The 12,707-nt window shown below is 37.9% G+C and overlaps 2 protein-coding genes across 3 annotated transcripts; both read left to right on the forward strand.

The window, feature by feature from the left end:
* Positions 1-142: 142 nt before the first annotated feature.
* LOC113073588 (NADH-ubiquinone oxidoreductase subunit 8-like) lies at positions 143-3,919 on the forward strand. Its single transcript, XM_026246432.1, has 7 exons — positions 143-228; positions 989-1,045; positions 1,185-1,250; positions 1,326-1,415; positions 1,524-1,696; positions 1,787-1,915; positions 3,158-3,919. The coding sequence occupies exons 2-7, from the start codon at positions 1,003-1,005 to the stop codon at positions 3,287-3,289; spliced, it is 633 nt and encodes a 210-aa protein (XP_026102217.1). The 5' UTR covers positions 143-228; positions 989-1,002; the 3' UTR covers positions 3,290-3,919.
* Positions 3,920-4,682: 763 nt separating this feature from the next.
* On the forward strand, positions 4,683-12,624 carry LOC113073673 (syntaxin-3-like). Of its 2 annotated transcripts, none has more exons than XM_026246506.1 (11): positions 4,683-5,050; positions 8,275-8,349; positions 8,680-8,779; positions 8,892-8,966; positions 9,057-9,127; positions 9,207-9,315; positions 9,434-9,507; positions 10,871-11,005; positions 11,121-11,231; positions 11,549-11,634; positions 11,707-12,624. In XM_026246506.1, exons 1-10 carry the CDS (start codon positions 5,021-5,023, stop codon positions 11,624-11,626), a joined length of 858 nt encoding a protein of 285 aa, XP_026102291.1. In that variant the 5' UTR covers positions 4,683-5,020; the 3' UTR covers positions 11,627-11,634; positions 11,707-12,624. The 2 variants fall into 2 exon arrangements, with proteins under 2 accessions (XP_026102291.1, XP_026102339.1); XM_026246554.1 differs by lacking the exon at positions 4,683-5,050 and adding an exon at positions 7,983-8,130.
* The last annotated feature ends 83 nt before the right edge of the window (positions 12,625-12,707 follow it).

The raw sequence follows: 12,707 nt of genomic DNA on the forward strand, positions 1-12,707 counted from the left end.
TGCAACTAACGTTACAGCGGTGAATTCTTAATGAGATAATAGAGAAACACGCGTTCGCAATAATGATGGTATTATTAATTTTATTTTTGTGTGTTTTATTTATTTATTATTTCAGGGATTTTATGTATTCTGTCTGCAAGAAAAAAAAAATTCACTTCCGGCGTTTTGCATGTGCGTTTCCACAATCGTCCGCTGTTCTGGTTGAGAAGGCCAAATAGCAAGTGTCCGGTGAGTGTGAATTTCTTTTTAAACTTTTTGCTTTCGTTGTCTATGCTTTGAGTGAGCATGCACCGCATTTTGTGGAACCGATGTAATTAACACTGTATTAAAAAGAAAAACATTGGCATAACAGTTATACGAATAGTAGTCATTGAAAGTCCTTGAGAAATCATCCTGTGGATATGCAACTACAAACACTGCACTGCCATAGAAGCTAAGAACCCTGAGCTATATATAATTATGCAGGGATTAAATATGTTTAGTAAACTTTATAATATGCAGAAACGGTATAGTAAATATGTAGAAAGCCAAGGAGTCGGCTTGTGCTCGTGTGCTAAACCATTGCTGCGGTCCTACAGTATCTGTGTTGCCCAGTCTTACAGTTGCCTTATTATTTTGGATGTATTACATGTTGTCTATAACGCTATATGAAATAGCGATAATTGATATGCGGTACTCAAATTAACCTGATTTATGTAGCTGCTGCTCGCTATGTCATCGGAACCAATCTTATGGGTTTTTGTTTACGTTCTATAAGGGGGAAGCAATTCATGGTACACCATTTCGTAACTTAACAGCTAACCTTTATCCCAATTAAAGTTATATTAATATAAAAGTTATGAAATGTTATATTGAATATGGTGTATTAGCCTATTTTTGATCATTAAATCGAAAAAAGATGATTAAAAATTGTCAGTATTTGACCACAAGAATGTTTAATGTTGTAATAACAAGCCCTAGTTTCCCTCCCTGTCTCTATCTCTTACAGTGCACTTCATTGAGATGTCTGCGGCATTACGTGTGGTCTACAATGTATCCAGGCCAGGTGGGTCTCTGAATTATTAGAAGCAATATATGAGTAAAAAAAAGCAACAGAAACAGTGACATTTATGTAAGTCTATATATGTAATCAACATAATGTCTGTCTTTCTCAGAGGAGTGATTGTTGTTTGCTTACTCCTTAGGGTCATTTCTGGCTAGTCAAAATCTTGTACGTCCTCTCAGTCTATCTGCACACAGAGCAGGGATTAGTAAGTATTGCATGGTCCAAAATATGGTCTTAATATAAAACCTTGTACTATATCGTAGCGTTTTTCTTTTTGCAGAATATGTCAATAACCTGGAGGACGCCACAGATATGAAGTCCATCACGGACCGTGCAGCTCAGACACTTTTGTGGACAGAGCTGTTCAGAGGTCAGTGATAGCATGAGACTTTTAACTTGTAATGCACTTCCTAGTCATCACTAAAATTATCCCCACCACTCGAAAAAGCAGGTCCACCTGATATTTGTCTTGATGCAGGTTTGGGAATGACCATGAGCTATCTCTTCCGTGAACCTGCCACAATCAACTACCCATTCGAGAAGGGCCCTCTGTCGCCCCGTTTCCGTGGTGAGCATGCGCTGCGCAGGTATCCCTCTGGAGAGGAGCGCTGCATTGCATGTAAACTTTGTGAGGCCATTTGTCCAGCCCAGGTACACTTCTTTCTGATTACACATGTGAGTAAGAAGCGTCATAGTAAAATTTAAATGTACAAGGTGACCCCCATGTTTTCTCTCTCTCAGGCCATCACTATTGAGGCAGAACCTCGTCTTGACGGCAGCAGGCGAACAACACGCTATGACATAGACATGACCAAATGCATCTACTGTGGCTTTTGCCAGGAGGCCTGCCCTGTGGATGCTATTGTAGAGGTGAGCACCTAGCAGCACATTTCAACTATGCATCATGTCCCTTAACGGGCTGTTTAATGTGTCATCAGTGTGTCTGGAAATTTTGAGAGAAAAAGTTTTTTTTTTTTTGAGCTGTCAAAATTAATACAGCACAGAACAATACTATATATATATATATATATATATATATATATATATATATATATATATATATATATATATATATATATATATATATAGCGAGAGAATACAAATAGAATATTCATTTCAATTCAAAAGTTAAGGGGTGGTAAGAAGTCTCTTATCTTATACCTAAACTGCATTTTTTTAAATACAATAAAACAGTATTTTTATAAAATATTAATACAATTTAAAGGGGAAATCTCATGTTAATCTTGACCTATAGAGTAGTATTGCATCCTTTATATCTCCGAAGAGTCTTTTGTTTTATCAGATTTATAAAAGACAGATGCAAGCATACCACTTTCCCAAAAACAGTCGAGCTCCTGGAAGCATGCCATGGGCAGAGCTAAAAAGTTCTGTAACCCAGATGGAGCTCTTTGATTGGCTGCTATATGCACAACCGGCGCAGCGTCATAGTATGTCTCTGAACAGATTCACGCCCACTTTTAGGGGAAAACAAACCACCATACAGTATTGGATCGAGGAAGTGGACTAACCTTACAAATGCCAAAGAGTTGTTGTGTGGTTGGGTGCACCAATAATGTTTGTAAAACCCCAAATTTGAAATTCATGCCTATCTGCCATCATCATCAGTATCTTGCTGTTGTGGAAATATCGTGAATTACGTATGATGTTAATCGAAATATAAGCCAGGCTAGTTGTATGGCTGGACAGAAAAGTGTACTCAGTACTCTAAATATAAAGACATAATATATACATTTAAAGAGGTTTTCTTTCAAATACGAAGTAAAGTCATTCACTGACGTACCTGGTGACTCGACGAGGTACAGGTAAATGTGTGGGTAAGACTGTGGCCACTGGGTGGGGTTGTTACACCAATTTGACACTGGGAGAATGAAGGGACGTGTTTTTCAATTGACCAAATTAAGTTTGTGGATGTATCTTTCACCCTCTGTTAAAACCAGCATTTGCAACTATATTTGAAACATAAATGTGTTTAAATGTTACAGTTTGGTTACAGGTTGATTTCAAATCTACATGGTGATGAAGGATAAAAACATTCTGTATGACCAGATTTACTAGTTAATGTCTACCTTTACCTGTCTGTCTTTTTCTTAGGGTCCCAACTTTGAGTTCTCCACAGAGACTCATGAGGAATTGCTTTATAATAAAGAGAAACTCCTCAACAATGGAGACAAGTGGGAGGCGGAGATCGCTGCCAACATCCAAGCTGACTATCTGTACAGATAAACAAAAGTCATGGACTGTCTCATCTCTCTTACCAGTAATCACAGCTTCAATTGCATTTAGAAGATTTGGTTTTAGACAGTTACTGTTGTGCTAAAAGCACATTTCAAAGCCCAGTGACTGGCTTTTTTTGAAGATGCAGATCCTTTTTGATTTATTTCAGTGTGAGCACACGTATAGATGCTCAGTTTTGAAATTAAGTTCCCACTTCCATGTCCATAAACCACAGCAGACTTAAACTGGTGTCTCACATCGAAACATTTCTCTGTACGTCCAAAGCTGTCATTTTAACTTTGGAATTTCAACACAGCATCACTGTCACACAGCAACTGTTGAAAAAGTAAAAGCTAGTTTTTCCTGAAAACCATCAAGGATGATGCACCAATCTGAGGCCAATGTTACGTTCTCATTTTGAGCCATTCGATCTATCCTTCCCATTTTTGTCTTTCTTTTCATATTTTGACCATCAGTGGATAAAAAAAAAGAGTGGTAACAAACACAAGCACTTCTATTATGTTGAATTTATCTCTCAATATTTACTAGTAAAAACATTTTATTTGTCCATGTGAGAACTGTACAAAGATTAAATACTTGTGGACCGTAAATAATAAATTAATGCTTTGTCCAAATCTTTCACAATCTCTGACCTCTTCTTATATTGTTTTTTTTTTCAATAGCTTCGTAGTGTGCTTAAGATGAAGATTTTCTCTCGCTTAAATTTGTTTTTCATATATTTGTTTTGCTCTTTACATTTTTTTTTTAATGGGATGGTAAATCATTGTTGTTTTTGTCTCATCCAAGCTGAGTCAAAACAACTAAAGTCAATGTGCTGCTTTGTGACACAACGCTTGATTCTTTGGCCTCTTTTTGAACTTTTTTTGGTGAGGAGAAATATACAAAATAACTGGTAAACTCTTGTCCAAATAACAACATTAAATACTTGCAGTTTTCTTGACATGTTATTTCAGTCACTGCTTTAAAAGCAAATAGATTTTAAGCATTTTTGTAGTACCTCAATTTACCCCAGCCCACCTTGACTTTTTGTTTAATGTTGAATGACAGAAGTGAAATAGTTTTCTATATATATATATATATATATATATATATATATATATATATATATATATATATATATATATATAAATTCAATATTTTAATTTTTATTCCATTTTAAAATGTAAATTAAGTAGCTTTAAATATGTCTTAGTGATTTATTTAAATTTATATAACGTATATCTTCATTTTTAATGTTAAATCTCAGTCCTACTAACATCGAGTAAATTATCCGTGGCCTCGCCGTCTGTGTGAGATCTGTTACATCACTCAAATCAAATGTGTGTTAGTGGAAAAAAGCAGCAGTTCGGTGGAGGAAGATTAGCTACCCAGCATACAACTGTTGCTCTAATCCGCTCTGAGAGGATAGGCTTAGACCACTAGAAGACGAGAACGACACTGGCGTAGTTTGACTCTATTTTATTTTTACATAAAGAAGAACGCTATTCTTTTTTTAATATAAAAACATTATTTTATTTATTATTCTTTTTTTTATTCATTTTCCCCTTGAGTTTTTAAAATTAGAATCCCGAGCTGTTCTAAACTTGGTGTGTTCATGCTGTAGTCGAGATGGTTTCTTTTTATCCGATCTGAAAACATCGCTGCTCTTTCGACTGCTCTTCTACACTGACAATACAGCAGTTTGAAATCCTTTACGTCTCATAACACATTGAACCAAAGATGAAGGACCGACTGGAACAGCTAAAAGCGGTAAGTGGGGTTTCCTCCCTTAAGTTATGCGTTATGATTTTATTATTAAACACCCGGACGGATTTGCTACTGTTTGACCTTTACCTGGGAGGTCCTGAGCTCAATATTGACTAACTGTTGTCACTGTTGTGAGCTATGCTCAATTACATGAAGGTTATTTAACTGTTAAAGTTAATTAAAGCAGTAATTTCCCGGTCATTATCGGAGGTTACACACATGATTATTAAACGGGTAGGATAAAATAAGAATAAACAGTATATTAACTGCCATCAAGCACCTAGAAACGCGTCTGACATTAATAGTTGAGATGAAGCATTGGAAGCACACAAGCATCTACACCATCCATGTCCACCTGCCCTGTCAAAGGGCCTTTACAATATCTATTTTCCATTATAAATTGTGTATTTAAAAAAGTAAGTGTTGCATTTCTGTAACGTTTAATTTCTGTTGAAAATAAATTGCAGTGGAGTCTATCTTTAAGTTATTGACAATAACAAGCGGTTGCTGAAAAAAAAAAAAAAAACCTTAAAAATATTTTGCTGGTCTTGGTTGGTGTCCCAGTCTGGTCAGGCTGGTCTGTTGTCTGGTCAGGCTGGGAGACCAGCTGGACGTTGAAAGTCATTCCCTTTCGAACAGTCTCTCCCGTTGGGTCGCTGATGCTTATGAGGAAACACCTGTTTACTCTGATACTGAAGCTTGATTTGTTCATGGTCATGTAACTGCACAAACCAAATCTCACTTCAACCCTCCAAAAGGGATGGAGCCGACTGCTATTTAAGTCTTTTCTAAGTGAAATTTTGTTTTCGCCCAGTCTGTTGCTCGCCAACGTGTGACGGAGTCCCAGCAGCGGAAGAAGCCAGAAACCTTTGCCTTCCCCTGCAGCCATCCAGTGCATCGAGTGAACTCACACAGGTGCAGCTCCTGTATCACACGTGAGGATCAGCGGTCCTCTTCAGCTGCAAGTGGCTTGATTTCTTTGGGCGGATCTGAGGAGGAGGCTGCTGCTGGTGACTCCGTGAACTACCATTCAAAAAACTAGAAAACCATTTGCCATCCAGCTTCAGACATTAACTGATTTCAGGCTTAGAAAGATATCCCGCATGTGACAAGTTGGGTTCCTAAGACCATAGAACGAGGGTACTCGCTTCAGTTCGCTCGCAGGCCGCCTCACTTCAGAGGTATCATTCAAACCTTGGTACAGGATAATCATTCTTATGTTCTCTGTTCCGAAGTACAAACACTGCTTGCAAAATGAACAATGGAAATGGTCCCTCTAGTGAACAGCGAGTCTTGACATTTTCAGCTGTTACTTCCTTGTTCCCAAGAAAGATGGTAGGTTCAGACCCATTCTTGATCTCAGACATCTAAATCGCTTGCAAATGAGACTGCCATTCATGACACTGACTTTGAAACAGATGCTTGTGCAAATATGCCCCAAGGTCCCCCATTATAGACCGTTCTTGAGATTCACATTCAAGGGAGTGGCCTATCAGTATAAACTCCTGCCATTCGGACTGTTTCTGGTCCATCACACTTTTACAAAGTGCATAGACACGGCTCTTTCCCCTCTGAGACAGATGAGAATCCACATTCTGATTTACCTTAACGAATGGCTGGTCTTAGCCAGATCAGAACGGGAACTCATCGTTTACAGGTCGCTGCTGCTCAGCCACCTAGAGCAGCTTGGGAGGAGAATCAATTTGGCCAAGATCTCTCAGCCAGCAAGTGATCTTTCTGTGGGCAGTTATTGATTCTGCCCGGATGCTGGCATGGAACACTCCTTGACTATTCAGCTGCTAGCAGCGTCTTTCAAATGGGGGTCTTCACACTAAGAGCAGGTCATGTGCTGAGCAGACAGAACCAAGAGGCAGACATGCTGTCCAGGGGCATTGTGGCTCCAGGAGAATGGAGACTACATCCTCAAATGGTTCAAATAATCTGGTCTGTCTTCGGCAAGGTAGAGGTGGACCTCTTTGCCACAGAAGACAACTTTAGGTTCCCAATTCATTTTCAAAACAGCAAGATGCCCTGGCCCGTGATTGGCCCAGTGCTCACCTGTATACCTTCCCCCAGTTGCTCTTCTTACTGAGGTCATCACACGGGTTAGGGAAGTCAGATGCTCAGTGATGGCCCCACTCTGGAGGAGTCAGATGTGGTTTCTAAAGTTGATTCAGGTGCAATCAGCAGCCCACTGGCCAATACCCCTGAGAAAGGACCTTCTCTTGCATGCAAAGGATATGATTTCTCATCCCTGGGAAAAGCTGTGGAGCCTTCATGTTTGGCCCCTTGATGGGAGCCTTTGCTGATCCTTGTGAGTGTAACTAATACCATTTTAGAAGCAAGAGCTGTGTCTACAAGACTTCTTAACTCCCTTAAATGGTCAGGCTTCTCTGACTGGTGTGCAGCACAGAATCAGGATTCGTCATCATGTGATGTGTCATACATGCTAACCTTTCTACAATATGCTGCTGAATAAAAGGCAAACCCCTTCCATGCTTAAAGTATATGTGGTAGCTATCACTGTGAATCATTCTCTCTTAGCTGGCCAGTCAGTCAACAGAAGCAACTTCGTCGTTAAGTTTAGGTTATTCGTTAAGGAGCTCGTAGATTGAATCTGCCTAGCCCTTATACTGTGTCAACTTCGCACTTTAGGCCTCAGGGCCCTGTGAGGCCCTTCCTTTGAGCTGCTCCAGTCGGTCAACTTGTGGCCCCTGCCACTTACAATCGGCCTCCTTCTGACTTTAGCATCTGTCAAGCGAGTGGGTGACCTGCAAGCACTGTCAGTCAGTGCTTCTTGTCTTGAGTTTGGGAGTCTGTAGAGTCATCCTCAAACCGAGTCACAGCTATGTGCCAAAATTGCTGTCCACTCCATCCAGAGAATAAGTCATCATCCTCCTAGCGCTGCCCAATTCAGAAGGTGAGCAGGGTCCTAATCCACACTGCTCGGTTTGGGCTCTTAGAGTGTATGTTGAGTGTTCTGACAGACCTTTGTATGCTTTGGAGGCCACTCTGGATTGTCGATGATATAGTTCTGGCGTGGTCTTGCAGTGTCCAACACAACGGGAAAGATTATTCGAAAGGTACTTTACTTTAGTAACTAGAGGATTTCGCCAGCCTGGAAGACCAGCTTAAACCAGCTTAAAAGAAGCTTGTTTTTAAGCAGAGGAAACACAATTTCTGTCAATTTATTTAACTTTCTGCTTTGGTTGTGTTTGTCAAAACAGAAGTCAGACCAAACTCCTGATGATGTGGAAATTACAGTGGAAAAAAAAGAGTTTATGGATGAGTTCTTTGCTCAGGTATAAGTGAATCAAATACATTGTATTCAAATGAATATGGACATTTGAATGTTACACACTCTGAAAATAAAGGTTCCAAAAGGGGGTTTTAACAGCGATGACACAGAAGAACCTTTTTGGGTAGCCAAAAGAAACGTTTTGTGAACAGCTCTTAAAAGTTTTAAAAGTCAAAAGAACCATTTTCCAAAATAAATCCCCCTTTGTGCAATTAAAACTTTACATTGATATTAAAGATTACTTACAGAACCATCGATGCCGATAAAGAACCTTTATTTTTAAGAGTGCTGTCAAATAGACATTTGAAAGTCATTTCTGTATGCATTTCTACAGATTGAAGAAATCCGCACCAGTATAGACAAGATTGATGAAAATATAGGCGAGATAAAGCGACTGTATTCTGTCATCCTCTCTGCTCCTACATCAGACCAGAGTTAGTCTAATCACATTTAACCTTCAGTTTTTTTTAATTATTTATCATTTTTCTCTATCGCCTCCTTTCCACTTTCATGCTTTAAATATATCTCATCTCATTTCTCAACCAGAGACACAGGATGAATTGGAGGCAATTACTAATGAGATAAAGAAACTGGCCAACAATGCTCGCAACAAACTCAAAAGTAAGTTTTCTGTTATACTTTTGCTCATTGAAGAATATACATAACTATTTTCCAATAATAATTAGATAATATACAAAATGTTGTCAAAAGGCATTGAGCAGATTTTGGCATCTAACACCGAGGAGAGGATTTCAGCAGATATGCGGATAAAGAAATCCCAGGTAACCACTAGCCCTCCCGGTAACCCACATGGATTTCCAAATACGTAGTTATTTATACAGTGTTTATCTCCTACTGTAGCAAGCCATTCTTGCTAAGAAGTTTGTAGAGGTGATGACCAAATACAATGAAGCCCAAGTGGAGTTTAGAGAAAAGAGCAAAGGGCGCATCCAAAGACAGCTGGAGATCAGTGAGTGACAAACAACATACACAGACCCTACTTTAGGGTTGAATAAAAATAAAAATAAAAATCAGTGATCACAATTTTATATGCATGTTTAAGGCCAGTGTTGGGTCATGTCTTACAGCTGGCAAAGCCACCACTGATGAAGAACTGGAGGAAATGCTGGATGGAGGAAACGCTGCAGTATTCACAGCAGGAGTGAGTGATTCTGTTTGACATTGATGTTTGATGTTTTGTTGTAAGAATATATCTTGTCTGTAAGTTGTACAATTTTCTTTTAAAGAAAATATTTTATTTATTAAGGATACATTAAATTGTTGAAAAGTGTTATTAAAGACTTGTACATTGTTACATAAAAATTATATTTCAAATAAATTCTGTTCATCAAATAATCCTAAACAATTACCCAAAAAATTGTAACCAGCACAATTGTTTTCAGCATTGATGATAATAGAAGATAATTTCCTTTTTCAAGCTCTTGTTCTGTCCAGGCTGGACAATTGCAATGCCCTCTTGGCAGGTCTTCCAACCAATTCTATCAAACCTTTACAATTAATCCAGAACGTGGCAGCAAGATACATTTTTAATGAGCCAAAAAGAAAGCACATCACACCTCTGTTTATCAATTTGCACTGGCTTACAATAGCTGCTTACATAAAATTCAAGGCATTGATGTTTGCCTACAAAACCACCACTGGCTTTGCACCCATTTACTTAAATTTGTTACTTCAAACTTATGTGCCCTCTAGAAGCTTGCGTTCTGCAAGTGAACGTCGCTTGATTGTGCCATCCCAAAGAAGCACAAAGTCACTTTAAGGACTTTTAAATTAAATGTTCCCTCCTGGTAGAATGACCTCCCCAACTCAATACGAGCAGCTGAGTCCTCAGCCATCTTCAAGAATCGGCCTAAAACCTATCTCTTCCATCTTTATCTGACCCTCTAACTTTAACACTCACTATTCTAATTCTATTCTTTAAAAAAAAATATCTAACTACCTTTCTAATCTTTTTGTATTCTATTTTCTTTTCATTTATTATGCAATTTAAAAAAAATACTTCTAACACTTGCTTGCTCTATTCTTTTTCTATTCTATCCGTTTTCTTTTTATTTATTATATTATTTAAAAGCCCTTGCTACGTGTACTGTGTTAACCTAACTGAGACTTGTTATGGCACTTGTATATCATTGGTCTTTTGTGGTTTTTGATTGCTTCCACTTTTCGCTTTGGATACAGGCGTCTGCTAAATTAATAAATGTAAATGTACCAGAAAATGTTTCTTGAGCACCAAATCAGCATGTTAGAATGATTTTTTTAAGGATCATGTGACGCTGGACACTGAAAGTTCACCTGTGCTTCACAAGAATAAATTATATTATTTTACTCTTTTTGTTATATATATATATATAATATTTCACAATTTTACTGCTTTTGCTATATTTTTGATCAAATAAAATCTGCCTTTATGAGCATAAGATAAATCTTTTAAAAACCTTAAATGACCCCAACCTTTTAAATGGTAACGTATGTTTACTTTTCAAACACTTTCTCCTTTTCTATAGATTATGGACTCTGGGATATCAAAACAGGCACTAAGTGAGATTGAGGCACGACACAAAGATATTATGCGACTGGAGAGCAGCATAAAAGAGTTGCATGACATGTTTGTGGACATTGCAATGCTGGTGGAGAATCAGGTACATGTGTTTGTCTTCTCAGGAGAATAGAGCAAAGCTATAGCTGTATTTTGGAGTCCTTATGAATATGATTAAAGCTGCTGTTGGGCACCATTCTGTTCTCATTTGTCAACAGGGAAGCATAATTGAAAGGATTGAGAGCAACATGGACCAGTCGGTGGGTTTTGTAGAAAGAGCTGTGGCTGACACCAAAAAGGCTGCCAAGTTCCAACAAGAAGCACGCAGGGTGAGCTGGGAAATTATGAGGGGTGCTACAATTGTGTTGTATAATAAATTACACTTTCACTTAGAGTATATTTTCATATACTAAATGTAGACTACCAATGGAAAGACTATCAAATAGAATTAAAAAAATTAATAGTTCATCCATCTTCTGTTTTTCTTCATGTATAGATGTCCTCCTTTTCTCCCTCATAATTTCAACCTCATCTCTATAAGTCTGTTCTCTACACTTTCCAAATCTCTTCTTCCCAATCATTCTTTCGTCTTGTTTTCTTATATCATTATCATGCTGTCACTGGCTGCCCACTCACACCTTTGTAGAAGAAAATGATGATCATGGTGTGTTGCACAATTCTTGCGGTCATCTGTGGTTCTCTGCTGTACAGCTGGCTGACATAAACATCAAGGTAAGCATTCATAAAACTAAATTCATAAAACTGCATGTCGACTATTTGTAAGTAACATCCTGTCTTTTCCAGGTGAAGAAGTTGTCTACTTTTCCAAGTCATGTTTTGATCAAGAATCAAGGGACACATCTTAGTGCCGACAAACCCAAAACATCCCTACACAAATACAACATGTTTTCCAGTGCTTGTTCATCTAAATTTCCCCCTTTCTTTTTTCTTTTTCTTTTTGTTTATTTATTTTATTATTATAATTTTTTTGTCTTTTATGTTCTTCCTGTCCTATCAGTTGACTGTGCACTGTTAGAGGCATCATGGTAAAATGTGACATGCAATCTATATTTTAATTTTAAGCCTGTGGTATGAAATATTGCTTTTATTTAATTAATTGTTTTCTGGGAACTTATGATAAACTATACATGCCAGCTGAAAAAAACAGACAAAAAACAGCTGAAATCAGCCTAAGCCGTTCTTCCAGCCTGGTTCTTGCTGGTCAGGCTTGGAGACCAGCTAAAACCAGCTAAGACCAGCCAACCAGCTTAGTTGTAGCGTTTTATTTTTAGCAGGGATAAATTGTGTTTTTTGAGGCCTCATTTTTTGGAACTGACAAGGGGAAAACTATACACTACCACTTACAAATATTTGTCCTTGTTGAAAAAAATACCCACATTAATTCTTAAATATTCATATAATGTTTTATTTTAGCATAAGTCCAAATTGTTTTACGTTTTTCATTGAGGGTAATATATTTACTTACCATTTGCTTATTAAGTGTAGATGAGTAGCACTTAGTTGATTTATTTCGTATGTTTAGCTGGTATTTTCTTTTATGTACGTGATAATAGTACTGCATTTTTGAGACACTTTAAGTTTAACTCTGCAGTAGTCTGGTTTGAAATGTTTAGATTAATTGTGATTAAAAGACCGGAGCTGAATAAGATCTGTGTTATTCGTTCTTTCGTACAAGCTTAAAATAGTAAATCGTTGTTATTTTTATTTATATGAGAAACGTTTCCTGCAGTTGGTTTTGAGGGTGTAGCTATCGACAGCTGTTCAGTTCAATGAGTGGCTGCGCG

The sequence above is a fragment of the Carassius auratus genome, chromosome 1 (assembly GCF_003368295.1).
Source record: "Carassius auratus strain Wakin chromosome 1, ASM336829v1, whole genome shotgun sequence".
NCBI lineage: Eukaryota > Metazoa > Chordata > Actinopteri > Cypriniformes > Cyprinidae > Carassius > Carassius auratus.